The sequence below is a fragment of the Felis catus genome, chromosome A1 (genome assembly GCF_018350175.1).
Source record: "Felis catus isolate Fca126 chromosome A1, F.catus_Fca126_mat1.0, whole genome shotgun sequence".
Classification (NCBI taxonomy): Eukaryota; Metazoa; Chordata; class Mammalia; order Carnivora; family Felidae; genus Felis; species Felis catus.
The window spans coordinates 187,989,103-188,010,212 of record NC_058368.1 but is presented as its reverse complement, the minus strand read 5'-3'; the positions used below and the strand labels follow the sequence as shown (position 1 = coordinate 188,010,212).

The 21,110-nt window shown below is 47.2% G+C and overlaps 1 protein-coding gene across 1 annotated transcript in view; it reads left to right on the top strand.

The window, feature by feature from the left end:
- The first annotated feature begins 7,925 nt into the window (after positions 1 to 7,925).
- The window catches only part of ADRA1B (adrenoceptor alpha 1B), a 51,716-nt gene continuing 38,531 nt past the window's right edge, over positions 7,926 to 21,110 (top strand). The window contains exon 1 of the mRNA XM_023260079.2: positions 7,926 to 9,404. Coding sequence (XP_023115847.1) covers positions 8,456 to 9,404 — 949 coding nt within the window. The 5' untranslated portion in view covers positions 7,926 to 8,455. The remainder of the gene's footprint in view (positions 9,405 to 21,110) is intronic.

Sequence of the window (21,110 nt, the reverse complement as noted above, 5' to 3'; positions counted from 1 at the left end):
ACAAGCACTTACTAGAGCAGTCCCACAAAAGGAAAAAACAAAAACAAAAAGAAGGTCCCTCCTCTTTCTCCCTTCATCTTTTCAGGACTCCTGAGGCAACCTTCCAAATTTGTCAGTTAGGCGTCCAGTAAATAGCTAAGAAACGCTGGGCATTTCCTGTCCCGGCATTCTTCAGTACATGGCAGAGATAGGCAAAGAAAACTGCCTCTTTCTTACACTCATCTCTCCTTTGCCATGCCCATGGAACCCATAGTGATGCCACACCTCTATCCTAAATATGCCCACCTCACCCCTGGGCCCCACACTGCCACCTCTGTCAGAAAATGGAAGTGGAAGGCAGAAATCGCCCTCTGACATCACATTCTTGCCTTGCTCCCCAGGGGCCGGGTCTGTCCTTTCCAAAGCTGAGCTCTAATACCAGATACAATTTTTAGATGCCCCCAAGGAAAAATGTTCTCACCACTTCCTTTAGACCTTTCTGAACTTGGTGGTCACCGCAAGTGAAAATCCCCCAAAAAAGGTTGGATGCTTTGGTTCAAACAGCACAAAAGAGGAGAAGAATGGAGACCTATGTCATGTATTTATTTGTTTCCTTATTTAACTCACATTCATGTTCAATGTCAAACACAATTCTCTGTGCGTCGTTAGATACACATTCCCATTATTCATCTTAGACCATGAGCTCTGGGAAGACAGGATAAGGTCAGCGTCTACTCATTTTACTCAGTTCAAGTTTTGCTCCTTGATGAAAAGTAAAACCCTGGGTTAGTTCTGTTGCCCAAGAGTGAAAGAAGTCACAGTGAGATTGAGTGGGAGAGAGGCTCAGCAAACAAAAGTAAGAAGTAACAGTGTGGAGATCAGTTGGAAAAGGGCCCTGTCAGGAACTCGGCGCTGAGAACGCTCCTATAAGGGATTCAGGAAAAGTGTGGAGTAAAGCAACATGTCCACAGCTCTCAGGAGATCCTCAACAAGGTCTAGGGCCCGAGACGTTAAAGAACCAGTGGTAAGGGGTAGCCCTTTTCTTTATGAAATTTGGCAGGGGAGATGACGGGGATAAGATTAATACATATAAAATCACAGAGGACATCAATAATAATAGCAGATGTTTTTGGTTGTGTTTTTTATGAGCAGGTCCCATCTTAAACTTTACAGACCATAGTTCCTTTAAGTCTCAAACCATCTAATATGTGCATTATCTCAAGAAATAGGAAGCAATATCCCCAGTTCTCAGATGAAAAAAATGGAGGCTGCAAGGGGTTACATGCTTGCCCAAGATCACACTCTTTTCAACTAAAGCCGAGATTCAAGCTCAGAGCCTGTGTCAGGCTGCAGAAACAGTCGCAAAAAAAAAAAAAAAAAAAAGTCATGGGAATGGAGTAAAATCTCTGGGCTACTAAACCTGGCTCTGTCTTAGTAAATCCCTTCCTCTTTCTGGGACTTCATGTTCCCACGTGTAAAATAACAGTGTTGAAGTAGATCAAGGGTCAGCAAACATTTTCTATAAAGGGTCAGAGAGCAAATATTTTACCTGTTGCAGCTACTCAATTCTGTCATTGTAACATGAAAGTACCCAAAGACAAAACATAAGGGAATGACTGTGGCTGTGTTCCAATAAAACTTTATTTACAAAAACAGGCAGGCTGGATTTGTTCCACCGGCTGTAGTTTGCTGACCCCCGAACTAGATGATCTTTAGAATCCTTTTGAATCTGACATTTCAGAAGTTGGTGATCCTAACTTCTGTTGTAGAAGAGCCCAGAAGGGCCAGTGACTTGAAAAGTCAGCGGTAAGGAGCCTATTGCCATAAATTTTGTTTTGTGATATTTTGCATTAACCTTTGATGGTTTTAACAAATGTGGTTAGAAAGTAAATCCTGGCAGTGGCAATACAGAGGCAGCTTGGGAGAGCGTTAGCGCCAGTAAAACCTCCATCAACTCCCTGCCCTCGGTCTTTGTTGTGGACAATGGCATCAGTCTTGTGGACAGCACAGCACAAACACAGCTGCCACGCACCTTCAAATCAGATTGCAACCTAAAGCCTCTTTCTGGAGAAATTCTGGGACCACCACAGATTCCTGGGCAAAAGGATGGGCAAAGCCCAAAGCCATAAAGGGACAGGGAGAGTCGTTTGAGAAAACAGCACACATGCTCCCTCACCTTCAAGTCTGCAGCACCTGTTTACCTTGTCCCACCAGAGGAGTTGCTGGGGCATAAGAAAGAAGGGTTCCCTGGTTCCAGAGTCAGCAGGTGGTCACATTCCACCTTCTGGCACCCCCTGTGCCCTCACGCCCCAGCCCCCAACTCAGGGTTCCTGGGCTCTCCTGGAGCACGTGACTTGAATACAGCTCCTGGATATGACTTGGCAACTAACCTTCACCAGCCTGCTGCAAAGGGCTGCTACTGAGCTCTCTCTACCTTCCCAGGAAATGCTGTGCCACGAGAATTTCTGGGCTAGGGGAACCCACACCAAAGACTGACAAACTGTAATTACCAGAGAGGACAGGTGTGCCCGGGAGGGCCAGGGCAGGAGCTGAAATCTCTCCCTCCTGGGAGCCTCTGACCCGTTGCCTTTGGAGGCAGAGGAAGTGCTTCTGCTACAGCCAGTGTCCCCTGCCCAGAACAAATGGTGCTTCTCATTTCTCCCATCTGGGCCACAGCAGGGGCAAAACTTCTCCTCCAAGTCCTGGAGACCCAAGTCTACCTCACTCCTCCAATTCTTTTTCATTTTTAGCCAGTGCTAAAAACAGGTGCGTTGTATTAACCTGCTAGCCCTGCGGCCTGGGGCGGCTATTCTGAGACTCAATTTCCTCGTCTATTAAATGTCAATAGTAATAGCGTCCACCTCATAATATTATTATCAGGATTAAATCAGATGATGTATAGAAGGCATTTGGGGCACCATGGCTAGAACCTAGAAAGCCCTTAATAATCTTGGCTGATATTACTCTTACTAGGTGCTAGGCACTTTACACCCATTATCACATTTAATCCTCACCTCAGCCCTGTCTGAATTAGGGACTATCATGACCTTCATTTCACAGATGAGGAAACTAGGGCTCAGAGTGATTAAGTGACTTGCCCGAGGACACACAGCTAATAAATTATGGGAACTGGGACATACCCCGGGTCTATCTGATGCTAGAGTTCACTTTATTATCTTGCCCAAGGTCATATTAATAGCTGTTACATGAGGGAAGCAGGGTTAGAATCCAAGTCGGCTCTCAAATCCTCAGCAGACCAAGTGCTGGCCTTGGAGACCAGGAAACCTGAACTAAGGAGTCCCTCCGCAGAGCCCTCTGCCCTGGAGAGCTCTGCCTTGCCATCCCTTCCCTGACCTCTGCTTTGCTCAGGACCCTGATCACATTCTGTTTTCTGTTGTAATGTCCTTCAGGGCTAACACTGAGCCTTCTGCCACTTTTTCTTTTTCTTTTCTTTTTTTTTTAATCTCAGTCTGGTGCAGAGAGAAGGATGCAAGCTTTGGAGCCAGACAACAATGCTTCGAATACCAATGCTGCTTACTCAGTGAATGAACCCCTCTGAACTTCAGTTTCCTGGCTTGAAAAATGGGGACAATTCTTGCCTTGCATTGCTGTGAAGATTTGAGTAAATGCACGTGGAGTCCCTTGCACAGTGCCTGGCACACAGCAGGTACTCTCTGAGGGGTGCTTTACCAAATCATCCTCTCTCACAGCACCTAGCTCAGTGCTAGGTTATCGCTTGCTTGATTTAATTCATCTTTGATTTGCACACAGCACCTAGCATGGTGCCCTACACAGAGCAGATGTTCCCATACGTGGATGGTTGAGTTGAAAACTACAGAGAGAGGGGTGCCTGGGTGGCTCAGTTGGTTAAGCATTCGACTTTGGCTCAGGACATGATCTCACATCTCGTGGGTTCGAGCCCCACATCTGGCTCTGTGCTGACAGCTCGGAGCCTGAAGCTTGCTTCAGATTCTGTCTCCCTCTCTCTGTGCTCCTCCCCTGCTTGTACTTTGTCTCTCTCTCAAAAAATAAACAAACATTTAAATTTTTAAAAAAAGAAGAAAAGAAAAGAAAAGAAAACTGTAGAGAATTAGAGAGGGAGTACCATGTAAAACTGCCTGGTCACAGGTGAGAGGTCTCCTCCCATAGAGTCTCTAAGCTGATCTCAGAACCTTGTATAGCCTTGGTCTCCCCACAGGTCAAACTCAATGGCAGCTTCTCCTAGAGGGCTCACAAAAATGGGAGCTTGCGACATCAGAGGTTTGTAATGTAATCAGATGGATAATGAAAAGGTTCTTCTTCCCCAAGCCTCGAGTGAGTCAGAGCTCTATGCTTGGCTTTGCCCCAGAGAGTACCGAGAAAATGAAATATAGCCTGTATCCTCATGACACCTAAACAAATGGTCAATTCCGTGGGTCAGATATCAGCCAGAGGGGTTAAGAGGTATCTCCTGTGAAGGGAGGGGAGGAGCAGCAAGGAAAGGACCATTAGCAAAGGTTACTTAGTGGGGTCCTGGTACATGGCTGCTTTTAAGACTAATACCTACCTACCTGTTTACCTTTGGGTGGGATGTTTGTTTTGACTTTGTGAAAGACACCGGTAAATGACATCACGTCTGAAATATGCACAGATTTTGGACCTTTTGATCTGGCTCAATAATCTCTTCCACATTCTGATACCTGAACCAAGTCATGAGTGGATATCATGTGTGGCTTCCCTTTGGGGCAGAGGAAGGAACACTGTTCTGTGGGCTGGGGAACTGGAGTTTGATAACCAGCTTGGCACATGACTATCTATGGGAGTTTACCAATTCCCTTTGCCTCCTAGACCACCACAATGGGAAGATGGGCAAGGGCAAGTTCTGATAGCTCTTGAAGAGCTAAATCACCTTAAACCTGTGTTTCTCAGATTTTTAGAATCTTCAGATACCCACTTCAGCAAATTTAATTGAAATAGGGGGAAAAAAAATCTGTTTTCAGGGTTGCCCCTACCACACATTTCTTAATTTCAGGGAACCTCTTGAAACCATGTATTTTGTGCATGTGAGAATCTCTGCATTTTAGTGGGAGGAGACGATTAAAGCCTTAGATTAAAACCTTGGATAGGTGTGCGTTAACCCCCTGCTCCCCAAATACATACATATATGTATTTATATATTTTTATTACATGTTTATAAAATAAAAAAAGAGGTTAAGATGCTACCTTTAGGTTGAGGACTTAAATGTAAATCACCCTGAGCATTCTTCTGGCTCCCCACCCCTGAATATCAGGTTTTAGTGATTATCAAAGGTAGACAGTGGGAAGCCCTAGGTTCAAGCTTCTGGACGAGAGTAAACGATGGCATCAAACTTTACTTTTCAATCTATAGCTGTCACTACTTTGCTCTGCCACATGTCTACTAACCACATGACCTCAGGAATGCACCAAATCTCTTGGAACCACGGTTTTCTTATCTCTCAATGGACAATGGTTACGCCAGTCTCAAAGGATTGTTGTGAAGAATAAACAAAAACAAGTAAATGCTTGGCTCTCAGTAGGAGCTCAATAAATGTGAGTTCCCTTATAGTACTAGTCACTCAGGTCTCAAAATTTTCTACTTGGGAGATAGCTCTCTCTACAACAATCAATCCACTCCCTTCCTCAAATGTAAATTGGTAGAGTCACTTTGAAAAACAATATGGAGTTTCCCCCCCAAATTAAAAATAGAACTACCACATAATCCAGCAATTTCACTCCTGGATATATATCCACAGCAAATGAAAATAGGATCTTGGGGCACCTGGGTGGCTCAGGCAGTTAAGCATCCGACTTCAGGTCATGATCTCACAGTTTGTGAGTTTGAGCCCCACGTTGGTGTCTGTGCCAACAGCCCAGAGCCTGCTTCAGATCCTCTGTCTCCCTCTCTCTCTGCCCCTCCTCAGCTCACACTCTCTCTTTCACTCAAAAATAAATAAACATGGAAGAAGAAGAAGAAGAAGAAGAAGAAGAAGAAGAAGAAGAAGAGGAAGAGGAAGGAGAAGGAGAAGGAGAAGGAGAAGGAGAAGGAGAAGGAGAAGGAGAAGGAGAAGGAGAAGGAGAAGGAGAAGGGGAAGGAGAAGGAGAAGGGGAAAGAGCTACCTGCACCTCCATGTTCATGCAGCATTATTCACATTAGCCAAGGATGGAAACCATCTAAGTGTCCATCAACTGGTGGATGAATAAAAAATACAGAGTACACATGCACAATGGAATATTATTTCAGTCAAGAGACAGAAGGAAATCCTGCCATTGCTACAACATGGATGAAACTTGAGGCATTATGCTAAGTGAAGTAAGATAGACAGAGAGAGACAAATACTATGATATCACTTATATGTGGAATCTAAAAGCCAAACTGATAGAAACAGAGTTGAGTGGTGATTGTCAGGGGCTGGGGATAGCAGAATGGGAAGATGTTGATCAAAGCGTATGAACTTCCAGTTATAAAATGAGTAAGTTCTGGGGATCTAAGGTACACCATGGTAATTATAGTTAATAATGCTATATTATATATTTGAAAGTTGCTATGAAAGTAGATCTTAAATGTCCTCATTGCAAGAAAGAAATGGTATTTATGGGACATGATGAAGATCTTTGCTAATACTATGATGATAATCATTTTACAATATCTAAGTACATCAATTCAACACATTGGATACCTTAAACTCACACAATGTTATGTCAATTATTTCTCAATAAATCTAGGGAAATAAATCCACCCCCTACAGTGCTTTCAGGGGAAAAGGGTGACACAGCTGCTAAGCGCTCAACTCGCAACAGACTTGTAGAGTTGAGTTCAATTCCTAGCTCCTCTCCATGATGGCTATGTGGACTTGGGCAGAGCTGAACTTCACTGTACCTTGTCCCTTCCACAAAACGGAAATGATGATGAGAACAGCCCTTCTTTCTTATGATTATCAGAAAATGCAAAATGTACTTAGCATACTGTCTGGGACATAACAAGTGTCGAAAAAATGTTAACCAACGTGAGGCTCTCCCTCAGCACATTTCTTCTCTCCTAAGCACCATATGCCCACCTTTGGAAGTGTATCCCTATAACTGTCCAACATGGATATCAGACAGAAAAGGAAAAAAATCAATAAATAATCTGGATTTCCCAAGTCCCTTCCTCAGATGTCTGGAGGTCTCTTAATGCTGCCACCACCACCATCACCCTCACCCTCACCCCCAAATAGCCCATTGGCTTGTTCCTCATTTCTTTCAGGTCTTGACTCCAACATCACTTCAGTGACATCCAGGGAACCCATTTATAATTTCAAATACCCGCCCCCACAACACACACACACACACACACACACACACACACACACACACACCATTCCATTTCCCCTCCTTGCTTTATCTTCTGTTACACTTGTCAACATAAGACACACCTCGCAATTTGCTTATTTGTTTATTGTCTGTCTCCTCCCAGTAGAATGAAGCTCCTGGAGGGCAGGGGTCTTGGTCCACTTGCTTCAATTGCCATGTCCCCCAGCGCAGGCAGTGGGTACCCGGTTAACAATTTGTTGAATGAACAAGTGAGTGAGTGAACAAACGAATGAACGAAGAGAAGCCTCTGGGCTTACCAGGGAGGTAAAGGCTGGGGGTTGGTCTCAGATCCCACTCAAGACCCTCTCACCTGCTGCCTAACCTGGCAATTCTTCTTTCAGGCTCCACACAAGTTGCCTATCCCCCTAAATCTGGGTGCTGATTCCAGACGCCCCCTCCCCCAGGAGCGGTAAGCACCCCACGCCACTTTTGAGACCCAAGGGTGAACAGGAGGGGCAAGAATCCCAGCGGGCACCTCAGGGTGGGGGACGGGGCTCCCCAAGCTCAGGTCACCCTTCCTCTCCCTCCCAACCCTTGGCTCGCGTAGGTCGGTGGGGGAGGGTGGCGGGGAGCGCGGCCGGCCCAGGGCTGCCCAGGGTGGCGGCGTCGGGGCTGCGGGCGCCTTCGCCGGACCCGCATTGCCCCCTAGTGCCGCGCGGAGTCAGGGCGCCGGGCTCCCCCGCCTGATGTCACCGCCGTGCAGTCAGCCCAGAGGCGGCTGGTTGCGAGCAGACCCTCCTCGGCGCTGGCTGCGCTGGGCGCCGCTGCCCGCACACCCGCCGCCGGCCGGGCCGAGCCGAGCCGGGCGCCCCCCTGCCCGCCGCCCCTCCCGCGCCGCTCCCCGCCTGGCCGGCCCGGCGCGCCTGACGTGGACCATTAAACTTGGAGCTGCCGCCTCGGCCCCTCTCTCCTCCGCCTCCCTCTGACAGCCGGGCGAGCGGGCGGCTCGGTGCAGGCAGGAGACGCGCCGCCGGGGCTGGGCTGCCCGGGGGGGAGATGAGTCCTCGCCGGGAGGGCGCCTCTGGGAAGAAGACCGCGGGCGAAGCAAAGTTGCAGGGCAGCTGAGGAGCTCGGCCGCAGCCCTTCCAGCCCCGCTCACCCCAGGCTATGGAGGGCCGACTCTAAAATGAATCCCGATCTGGACACCGGCCACAACACATCAGCACCTGCCCACTGGGGAGAGTTGAAAAATGCCAACTTCACTGGCCCCAACCAGACCTCGAGCAACTCCACACTGCCCCAGCTGGACATCACCAGGGCCATCTCCGTGGGCCTGGTGCTGGGCGCCTTCATCCTCTTTGCCATCGTGGGCAACATCGTGGTCATCCTGTCGGTGGCCTGCAACCGTCACCTGCGGACGCCCACCAACTACTTCATCGTCAACCTGGCCATTGCCGACCTGCTGCTGAGTTTCACCGTGCTGCCCTTCTCGGCGGCCCTGGAAGTGCTCGGCTACTGGGTGCTGGGACGGGTCTTCTGTGACATCTGGGCCGCCGTGGACGTCCTGTGCTGCACGGCCTCCATTCTGAGCCTGTGCGCCATCTCTATCGATCGCTACATTGGGGTGCGCTACTCTCTGCAGTACCCCACGCTGGTCACCCGGAGGAAGGCCATCTTGGCGCTCCTCAGCGTCTGGGTCTTGTCCACAGTCATCTCCATCGGGCCTCTCCTTGGGTGGAAGGAGCCCGCACCCAATGATGACAAAGAATGTGGGGTCACTGAAGAACCTTTCTACGCCCTCTTCTCCTCCCTGGGCTCCTTCTACATCCCTCTGGCGGTCATTCTGGTCATGTACTGTCGCGTGTACATCGTTGCCAAGAGGACCACCAAGAACCTGGAGGCCGGAGTCATGAAGGAGATGTCCAACTCCAAGGAGCTGACCCTGAGGATCCACTCCAAGAACTTTCATGAGGACACCCTCAGCAGTACCAAGGCCAAGGGCCACAACCCCAGGAGTTCCATAGCTGTCAAACTTTTTAAGTTCTCCAGGGAAAAGAAAGCAGCCAAGACCTTGGGCATTGTGGTCGGTATGTTCATCTTGTGCTGGCTACCCTTCTTCATCGCTCTGCCGCTTGGTAAGTTGGGGACTGGCGGACGGGGAACAGGGCGTTTTCAGATCTGGGGTTTACTGACGAGCTTACTGTAAAGTTTTTCGTGGGGTTTGTTTTTTATGCAGCCTGTGTGTGTTTGGAGCCTGGGGAATACTGTTTGTTCTGCAAAGGCTTTGCAGATTGGGTAGCTGGCTAAGAACCAACTCAGGTGTTAGTGGAACACACTAAGTAAGGCGCTAGTCTCTTGAAATAGAACCACAGGAGGAAAATCTGGTATGTGGAATGACTCATTCAACAGCATCGGTTTAATAATTAAAAAGGACACTGGACTTGAACATCACACCAGCGTTATCTCAGTAGTAATGATGTGCGGGCTAAGGCAGCGTCACTAATGCAGCATACAAAATAGTTTGTAGTTACCGCAGACGCGGCATTTGGGAAGCAGGCAGGCGGCTCGTACGCAGAAAGGCAGTTTTCATTCAGCATTTCCAGGGCTCTTGCAGAGACCCACGCTCCCCATGAGCTTTGCAGAGGTTGCGTTCTCCCCTCCTCCCTTTACCGCTTGCTATCACCTCAATGCACTCTCTTCATTATGAGTTAATAAGGGCCTTTTAACAGCTGCACGGCCCCATCCAGCCTTTGAGTTACTAAAGCTTGAGATTTGAAAGAGAAGGAAGACACCCGGAGGGTCACATGTTTTCAGTTTTTACCCAGAAATGTTCTAACTCTGGTGATTCAAGGAATACCCAGATTTAAATTAGAGTGGTCCCTCACCTTCAGCTACCAGACAGCAAATCCTGCTAGGATGAAACTGAGTTCTTCCTCTCCTATAAAAATATGTCCATCTTCTTGTGTTTAATGGTCTAAGTTGTTCAAAAAGCTTCCTGATTTTTTCCCAAGAAGACAAGGTCTGGTTAGGAGGTAAATCTACAGGAAGGTACTGTGACATGCTGTCCACATGGCTTGGGAAACACTTGTCCCTTCTCTAAGGCACTGACCTGCTTTGGGTTCCTCTCCTGTCCCTGGGAGACACTCCGGAAAATGAATGGAGGGAGGTGATCATTGCAAAGTCATGTGCCATGATATCAGAAGAGGTAACGGCTGCTACGTGCCACAACCATATATATGCCTGCAATCACACCCAGGGCTCAGTTAGAACTGAACATAATCCCTCAAACAACTAAAATTCTGAAGGCACACTGCTTTTAAGAGAAAGGGGCAAATGGAAAGAAAGCAAATTGAGATTAGGAGTTTCCATTTTTCAAGGATGAAGAAAAAAACCTGTTTAACCTACTCTCCATGTTGTCATTTCCAAGGCAGGCTTGCAAGTTAATGCCTTTCAGAAATAATTTTAGTGCATTACATGGAAAGCGTTTGAAGCTGTACTCCACCCCACCCCCCTCCCAGGAGTGGTCACATCTCACTGCAGAGAAGCTTTCCCCCCACCCCAAGGTCTTGGGGTCCTTTTGCAGGCTTGTTGGGTTAAAGTGAGTAATAGTTCACACTGCTTTGGATCATGGTTGTACACGGAAGTGATTTGGTCATGTATTAGCTATGTGACCTTGGGCAAATGAACACTCACCTGTAAGCCTCAGTTTCTCCATCTGCAAAATAGGGCTAATTACTATTTGCTCCATGGGGTTTGCACTGATGCATGGAAAGGACTTAACACGGTGTCTGGTACACAGCAAAATCTCAGTGAAAGTCAGCTTAGTACTACAAACCAGATCCCAGTCGTCCCTCAGCTACAGCTGTGTTTTCTCTTTCTCTACTCATTTGACCATCCCACACCTGTGACTAAAGGCTCAGAAGAGAACTGAGTCCTTCTTTCTTCTTTCTGCCTCTGCCCCCCAACCTATAGAGACTAGGACCAGAGCATCCTCAGGAAGGAGAAGGCCCCAGCAGGATGCAGGGAATGGATCAAAGGTGCAAGCTTTCACTTTAGGGGGCAAGAGAAACAGGTCCAAATAGGTGAAGAGGCTGCCCACATGCTGAAATGGAAAGAGCACTGCGCTGGGGTTCAAGAGCAATAGATTTCTAATGTGAGCTTTGCCATCAATCAGCTCTGTTATCCTAGGCTTGTTTTACATCTCTGGGCTTCAGATCTCACTTTCAGGGAACAAGAGGGTTGGACTAAATCAAGGGCTCTCAAACTTTAATAAAGATCACAATCATCTGTGGAACTTGATAAGCATTCAGCTTCTTAGATATAACCCACAGAGAATTTGATTCAGTACATCAGATAGGTCTCGGGAATCCTCATGTTTAACCAGCCCACCAGGTGATTCTGAAGAGGCGGTCAACAGACCAGGCTTTGAGAATCGCTGGCCAGGGGATCAATCAGTTCCCTTCAGGCTCCAGCATCCTAGACACCAAGGTTTAAACGCGACAAAGCTTAGCCCTTCCCCAGACACGTGGTGGTGCAGGATGATGTGACTTCTCTGTGGGTCCTGCTCTTCAAACTCATCCTCGGTTTCATGTCATTCACACTATCTCCACCTTTCCTCCCTTTCTGTTTATGACCTTCTGAGGCCTTAACCCTGGATTCCATGGCTTGCCCTCAGAGCTTGTTTCTCCTCTCCTTGCCATGAAACCTTTCTGCACATCCCTGCCACTATCTCCCGGAGATCTCCTGGTGTGCGGTCCCTAAGCTACTTCACCCACCTCCTCTCCCCTGGCTGCCCAACCCTTGGCAGGTAAGAAATATGGACTCCAGGCCTTGGTTGGGATGGACTCTGAAAAGTACTCAAGAGCTTCAAACAGAAAAGGTGCTTTATCAGCATGTTTTTAATAATTTAAGAAGAGCATCCCAGCAACATGAAGATGTGGGTTTCTACTTTCCCTGAGTTCAAATAACACCCAAACAAAATAAGCATGATGTAGAACAATAACTCTTTTGGAATCTGAAGAAGGTTCCAAATTCGAAATTTTCCATGAAATGCTTTTCGCTCACAAGGAGAGAAAGCAGATCTAGGGGAAGACAATCATTGGCAAACAGAGAAGTGCAGGTAGGAGTAACTTGCAATTAGCAACAGACTTCCAGGTGCCTGGATGGCATGAGATTTCCATAGCTGTGTTTGTCTTCTCTGTGGGAGAGAAGGGTTGGGATCCCTCCTGGGAAGGAGGGAAAATAGTCATGCCCTCTGCAGGGTCCTGGTCAGGGGCCCCATTTGTTTTCCTTCCTCACTTATTTTTATTTTTGGGAGCAGGACTGGGCTGCCCGCAGGGCTGGGTCTCTCGTCTCCTGTGGAGTTCTCCCCACCTGTAACACCCTCCCTACCTCTTCCCCACCCTTCCCCTGTGGCCTCAGGCCAACTTGGGCCAGGGACCAGCTTTTCCTTACTAGGGAGCAGAGATGGACGCCACCAGACAAGGACCTCTTTATTCAGGCCCTGGAATCGGGCCTTGGAGGGACAGGAAATAATTGGAATATAATATAGTAGCATTTCTACGCAGTAGGCCATGTGCAAGATGTCCAAGGAATCTTTGGCTCCCAGGCATTATAATGAAGGCTAGCTCCCACCTACCTAGGGAAGACCTGGCCAGGGTCTTGAGAAGTGGCTGGGCTACTGAGGGATGTGCATTGCCTTGTGGGGATACATTGGGGGGCGGGGGGGGGAGGCAAGCAGGAAGTACTGGGCAGCCAACTGGTAGCTGGGCTTAGTGCGTTGTTTAGAAAACACTGGAACCTTGCCTCGCTCCAAATCTTTCTTCCGTCTTTTAAAATGCTGAAAGGCACCAGGAAGCCATTATTGAACTAACTGCTTTCCCCTCCAAATAAATGAAGGTCAATTTCAAAGAAACAGTTGTGTTCTCATAGTACTGGGACCAAATAGGAATCTCTCTGCACTGATTTGTTTCTGTACTCCTCTCATTCAAATTGGGGCTGATGAATTCCTGCCTCCCACAAAAACACTGGGGAGGGTGAGGGTCTCAGAGATGACTCAGGACGGGGCCACCGCCACAAATATACACACTAACCCTCCAGCTCTGAGGTTTCAAAACACAGGGATTTGAGTTGCTCACAAAGAAAGCAATTGGTTTAAGTGAGGGAGAAATTTTTACACGCAGGGAATCCTTTCTGGAAAAGGAAAATACATTCAACCATTTATGAAATCATCAATAAAGACTTCCTAATGCATCTACTCTGTGCTACATGGCCCCTGCCTGCAGGATGTTTACCACCTCGTGAGATCTTATTTTTATGAAGCATGTACTATATGCCAGACATTCTGCTAGGCCCTCTACAGACATTATCTCATTAATCCGCGCAGCTACCCTGACAGGGGAGAGTAATTGCTCCCTCTCTACAGATGAATAGGCGGGAGGAGCTCAGAGCTGGAGCTGAGCTCAGAGAGGTTAGCCTTCTTGCCCCAGGTCATATAGCAAGTAAACAATAGAGCCAAGGGGTGAATCCCGGTCTGTCAGGACAGGCACATACCTGTTCCACTGCACCTAGGAGATATCTGGCCTTCTTGCTTCCCAGTCCAAATCTGCTCTCATGGCAAATGTGCTCTAAAACTCCAGAGCTGCCATGTCAAAAGCTGGGTATTATACTTCTGTTACAAAACCCTGCCTTTCTTCCACTCCCCACTCGCCTCTGCAAAAAAGACACCCAGAAAATGTTAGGGAAGGGCATCCACACCCTAGCTCAGGGCTAGATTTGCTCCGTACCTACTGCACCGCGTAGGATGTTGGTCTCCCAACGCTGGACCGTCCATCGCTCCAGCCAGAGGAAAATGTGGGACCTTGCCCTTTATCTGAGAATCTAGCTCTATGTCTTTAGTCATTCATTCGTTTGCTGAATAAGTATATATTTATTGGATGTCTACTGTATATTGTGCTGGAGGTACAGTGGTGAGCAAAACAGCTATGTTCCGTGTTCTCATAGAATTTAGTTCTACAGGGGAACGCAGACCATTTGAAAAACACATGCACGCAAACAACACAACACAAATTGCAACAAGTGACTTAAAGTAAAGGGATGAGATGCTATTAGAAGTAAATAATAGGAGTCAGCATATCACAGGGGTCCCTGAGTGACATTTAGGCAGAACCTGAAAAGTGTGGAGGAGCTAACTCAGTACAGGCAGCAGATAGAAGAAGAGGGTCCGGGCAGAAGGAAGAGCATGTCCAAGAGTCCTAAGGCAGGAAATGGTGGGGAAATAGCAAGCTTAGAGAGTAGGGGGACCAGGTACAAGTCAGGGCTGGAGGTATGGGCAGAGGGCAGGCCACGCAGGGATTTCAGGCCACATCAAGGACTTTAGATTTTATCTTAAGGCCACTACTGAAGGGTTTGAAGCAGACAAGAGATACCATCTGAGTTATGTCTTGAAAAGATGACTCAGGCCTCCGTATGGAGCACAAATGAGAGGTGGGGCAGGTAGGAGGCCACAATCCCAGTGAGAGCTGATGGTAATTTAGACCAGGCTGGGGGCAGTGAAGGTGGAGAGAAATGGACAGATTCAAGGACTTGGGGATGGGTTGTTATATGATTTAGGAGGTTAGTGAGAACAAGAAGTATGTCTAGAATATCTCTGATGTTTCTGGGTGATGGAGGTTATCATTTGTTGAGATGCCAGCAAAACACCGTCAAGGGGATTCCTCCTAGGATCTTCCTCAGACGCCATTCATCAAGGTTCATAGGACAGCATGCTGGGTGTGATCTACCAGACACTCTTATGTATTGAGTAGACAAAATGTCCCAACCCAAAAGCAGGGAGCTGTGACCAACAGCTAACCAACTATTCATCAGAAACATCTGACGGGGGCTCTTTCCGAAAGCCTAGATGCTTGAGCTCCACCACAGATCTGTTGTATCAGAATTTCTCATGATGGGGCAGAGAATTTCAATTTTTAACAAGTTCCCAGGTGATTTCTATGCAGCCAACATAGCACCAGTTCCCCCCAACCCATGCCTGGGAACCCCTGGAATGAACACCCTGTGAAGAGCCAGGAAAATTTGGTTATGCTTCCCCCAGTGCAGTCAGAAGCATCTCCAATCCTGCCCAGTCCCTTGGGCTAGTCCACATGGAGAAAGGCAGAAGGCTGATGAGAAGGAAAGTGAATTCTTTAAACTAGAGTCTCCCTGGAAAAGAGGAAGAGAATCAGCACTGTAGAAGCAGCTCTTCAACGTATTGGGTACACTGCCCAACACTGAATGCTCTGTGTTGTTCATAATTCTCACAAACCCCTCTGCAGAGCAAGCATCATCATCCCTGTGTTTATAGGTTAGGGAACAAGAGTTCAGAGGGGTTTGGTAATTTGCCCAAGGTCACACAGCTAGTAAATGGTAGAGTCTATCAGACTCCACATTTGGCACTCAATAAGCATTTATTATATTATCCCTGTTGTTACTACAGTGCTTCCTGAACATTTGTCTGGGGTCTGGTGCCGAAGGGTATAAAATTTTTACTGGCTCATGACAAGATGAGAAAAAAATTAAAAAAATTCTGTGTTTTTCCAAATGTATTCAAAATAAATGACTGTCCTTTTTTTCTAAAGACTATGTCCTTTCTATTTTGGGACACTGAAATAGCATTTCTTTGATGGAATGATGGTAGTAAGTAGTGATGATGATGATGATGATGTGTGTGTGTGTGTGTGTGTGTGTGTGTGTATGTTTAATGACCTACTTGGCAAAATAACAAGTTGGTAGCCCTACGTCTGTCCCCACCAAAAATTTTTTTGAAATTTTACTGTGAGGGTCCTAAAGTCTTGGAATCACGGAAGATACCATGGTGGTTAGACACAAGACGTATTTGTGGGAGAAATCAAGCAGTAAAGGAGGGAAGGAGGGCAGAAGGGAAGGAGGGGGTAGATAATGAGTTAGCCTCACCTTTGCAGTGGCATTCAAAGGACTGGCAGAAGGGCAGGCAGGGGGGAAGAATTATGTGTGAAGGGTCATGCTTATCAGGTAACTACAGGATGGCAGGCCATTTGTGGAGGCACGGAATCCTGCTGGGGCAAAACAGGCCACAGAAATGCCAGCAGGTGCACATGTAGCTGCATTGCCATCACAGCTGGGCCTATTCAGGTCTGTAATGCAGGAAATGCCTTTACCTGAGTGTGTGTGTGGCTCATAAAAATAACTGATGGCAGCTGGGCCCACTGGGAAATTGCTTTCTCTGATATCTCCAGGATGTTTCCACAGTCACTGTGCTCCAGACCATGTCTGATAATAATACTACTAATACATCCCATTTATTGGATCTTGGCATGTGCCACACTCCCTGAGCTACACTGGGCTAGGGGTACTTCTGTGCGTTCTCTAATGGACTCCTCTCCAAAGGCTTACAAAGTGAGCACTGCTTTGTCCCCATTTTACAGATAGGGAAACTGAAGGCCAGAGAAGTTGAGTGATTTGCCTCAGGCCACGCAGCTGATGAGGGATGGAACCTGGATTCACAAGGAGGCAATCAGATAATGCTAAGGAGTTATCACGGGGGTACCCTAAGTGTGGAGCTCCGAGCTTTGATCTATGGAACCTCACAAAGGAGTTGGGGAAACCAAAGTCTATTCAGAGAAGGAGGAAAGGAAGCAAGTAGCTGCCTATCATTCAGCAACTGAGAGGCATCGTGTCCTAGAGAGAAAAGTAAAGAAATCTAAAAATAATTGGGTCTTTCCCCTAGCAAGGTGTCAAAATTTCTCTTTTATTATGGGTACTTCAGACATTGTGCAGTCTCACAGCTTATGACTGATAATTTCACATACTTTTTCTTTCTTTCTTTTTTTTTTTTTTTTTTTTTTGAGAGAGAGAGAGAGAGCACAAGCTGGGAAGAGGGACAGAGAAAGAATCTTTTTTTTCAATCTTAATTTATTTTTGAGAGAGAGAGACAGAGCATGAGCAGGGGAGGGGCAGAGAGAGAGGGAGACACAGAATCCAAAGCAGGCTCCAGGTTCTGATCTGTCAGCACAGAGCCCAACACAGGGGTCAAATTCATGAAATGCGAGTTCATGACCTGAGCCAAAGTCAGACGCTTAACTGACTGAGCCACCCAGTTGCCCCAGAAAGAGAGAATCTTAAGCAAGCTCCAGACTCAGTGAGGAGCCTGACACAGGACCCAATCCCACAACCCTGAGATCATGACTTGAGCCAAAATCAAGAGTCGGATGCTCAACTGACTGAGCCACCAGACAGCCCAGTAATTTCACATACTTTTTTAAGATTTTTATCAAATTGGGGAAAACAAAATTTGGAAGATTTTCTTTCATAGTTTAGTTTCTGGCTTGGATATATTTCAGAACGTGATTCGCCTCTGCCACCCACATACATGAGGTCCCACACTGTAGGACTTCTCATATCATGGCTCAGACTCTGGCCCTACCTCTTGATGTCACATATCCAGGTGAGTCAGCATCGTGAACAAGAGAGTATTTCTAGGAGCTGTTTTTCCACCTTGCAGTAAGTGGCTAGTGATGACCAAGCTATCCAGAAAAAAAAGTCTGCAAGCCACATATATTTATTCACTATATACATTCAACCCAAATGAATAGGTTGCTAAGTAGCTCCCCAAAATTCTCATGGCCCCTATACTCCATGGCCTCCCCGTGCAAGGGGAAATATGATAGAGGGAAGTGAAAGCAGAAACAGACAGCAGTCCTAATCAATTGCAGTTAATAGATCTTACTTTTGAAAACTTTACAAAATCGTACAATATAAGGAAAATTCCTGGGGTGTCTCCCAGGGCCTTGAAGAGTCCCATAAAGAGAGGACCTCTGAGGCTAAGCAAGTGCTGTTCATCCACCCCAAGCACCGCAGGCATGGCTCTCCCTAGCAACCTGGTGACTGATCGACTTCTCTCTCCTCTACAAACTGTACACAAGAGTAAGCAGTGACCACATCTTTCCTCTCCGCCTAACACATGTGCTCACAAAGCTAAGTGAATGAGTAGATAGCGGCACTATGAGTTTAGCAGGAGAATTAGGAGAGTCCTATAACTCAGATAGAATAAGTTGCCATTTCCCAGGCTCAGTCAGCTAAGCGTCCGACTTTGGCTCAGGTCATGATCTCGCGGTCTGTGAGTTCAAGCCCCGCATCGGGCTCTGTGCTGACAGCTCAGAGCCTGGAGCCTGCTTTGGATGCTATGACTCCCTCTCTCTGCCCTTCCCTGCTCTCTCTCTCTCTCTCTCAAAAGTAAATAAAACATAAAAAAATTTTTTTATAAAAAGAATTAGTTGTCATTTCCCAAAAACACCTTGCATCTTCCTCCTCCTGTGCATTTGCTCAGACTGTTTCCCTCTACTAGAAATGCTCTTCCCATACCCTCTGAATATCCAAATCCTGCCCACCCAAACCCTAGTTCTGTGGACACCTCTCACAGAATCTTTCTTGGTCCCCATGCCTTTCCTGGCAGTGATCTCTCCCTCCCTCCCTCCCTCCCTCCCTCCCTCCCTCGTTTATGATGCCTGCCACATCTGTCCATGGGGATCAGCACTGATGTGCACATCTTTGGCAGTGCTATAGGCTACAAACCCCTGGAGGACAGGGTCCAGGTCTGACGCATCTCATCCTCCATACCTAAAGACAGGTACCTAGTAGACTCTGTAAAATAGCGATTGCAGGGGCACCTGGGTGGCTCAGTCGGTTGGGCGTCCGGCTTTGGCTCAGGTCATGATCTCATGGTCTGTGGGTTCGAGCCCCACGTCGGGCTCTGTGCTGACAGCTTGGAGCCTGGAGCCTGCTTCAGATTCTGTGTCTCCCTCTCTCTCTCTGCCCTACCCCTACTCATGCTCTATCTCTTTCTGTCTCAAAAATCAAAATAAACATTAAAATTTAAAAAATAAAATAAAATAAAATAAAATAAAATAAAATAGTGATTGCAGCCATGATTCACACAGTGCTTTCTAGACTTGATCCACCATTTTCCCGTCAGACAGGTATTAGGGTTTTGCCCATTTTATAAATAAGGAAATGGGCCTAAAGGGGTTAAGTGACTTATCTCATTCCTAGAAACTATTACAGGCACATTGAAAGGAGATTGTAGTGACTGCTCTTGTAAAACCAAAATACCAGTATGGGCCTGGTGCTGGGGTCAATGGGGAAAGATTGGATATGTGAAGGCTAGAGTGGACACAGACAGGAGCTTGAAAATTGGACAGTATCTTCATCCTTTATTAAAAGGTTATTACTCCACCCACCTCAGGGGGAGACCTGCCTATTGCCAATCGGCCCCCAATTCCCTTCACCTTACTAGCCCTTGTCATGTTCCTCTCACTTCTTGGAGAGATATGGTCAGCATCAGTCCCCGCAGAAGCAGGGGAGGAGGAGACGATTCTGGTGACTTTATAGCAGGGCCAGAGTAAGACCTTAGAGAGGCCTGAGGTGATGTGAAATGAATGCTGCTCTCACCTCCATCTGTAATTCTAAATTAAAACACATACAGGGGCACCTGGGTGGTTCCATCGGTTAAACATCCAACTTCAACTCAGGTCATGATCTCACTGCTGGTGAGTTCGAGCCCCGTGTCGGACTCTGTGCTGACAGCTCGCAGCTCGGAACTTGGAACCTGCTTCAGATTCTGTCTCTGTCTCTCTGCCCCTCCCCTGCTTGTGCTCTGTCTCTCTCAAATATAAATAAAAAATAAACATAAAAAAAAACACACATACATGCGTATGTACACACACACATACACACACGCACACAGGGCCCTACAAATAAATGTGAGGCCCACGACATTCTGATGCACGCCATGAAGACTACTTTGATTTCTGGAATAGCAAATTACTTCCCAAAAAAGTGGAGATGTCACAAGTCTGCCAATGCTCTATAGACTCACTGGGTCTGCTTGACGTGTAATGCAGCATTGCTCTATAATGGAACGACCAGACGTCCCCATCCCCATTATGTCTGTTACCAAACCATGATGATGGTTGTTATTATTATCATAACCCCCTCTTATTCTCAAAAGTGTCTTGATTTGAATGATGAAAGTACTTCCCTCTGTGAAGTTCCAGAGGAAGAGTGCGCTTGCCTCCTGGTCACTGAGGAGCCTGAGGTGGGGACAAGAGAGACTCGGCACCCACAGCCTCAGCCATCCGGAGAAAGATGCATAATGACAGTGCAGTGAGCCACAATTTAAGGAGGAAAGACGCAAATTCTCATGTGTGTTTTTTGTGGGGAAACAGGAGTTACTGTAAAGGTTGATTTGCAATTTTTGAATCTTCATCTGGCTGACATACACTAGTGACGGAGGTGGGGTCTGGAACCATGGCTGGCTGACCCTAAAAACTTAGCAAATGAAGGAATGGATCCATCTCACGCAAGACAAGTGATGGGATCTGAAGGACGCACATTTCCGGAATGCAGAGACAAGAGAAGGGGTAGGCTGAAATGATAAGATTTGAGGGGCAGAGGGAAAGTGAGGTGTGTCTGAAGGACTCCTAAGACTGGAATTTCTAAGAGGGAGGGGCATCTTCACTCTATCCATCACCCCCACTCCTGGTGTGACAGAGCGTGGGTCAGCCCAAGGTACAGTCCTCACTGGCAGGCCTGTGTCAGCAGGACGTCTGACCACACCCACCAACAGCCCATCTGAGCCCTACTTGAACACTCAAGCGCCCTTCTGGTGTGAGCACACAAATTGTGCTATAAAGGTTTCACCAATGAACAGTTCGGGCCAAAATGTTCAGAAACAGAATGTTCTAGTACACCCAAGGGGACCATTCCTCACAGAGCCCCATTTAACTTTTTCCAGGGGTATCTGCTCACAGCACCTTGCTCCCCTGAAG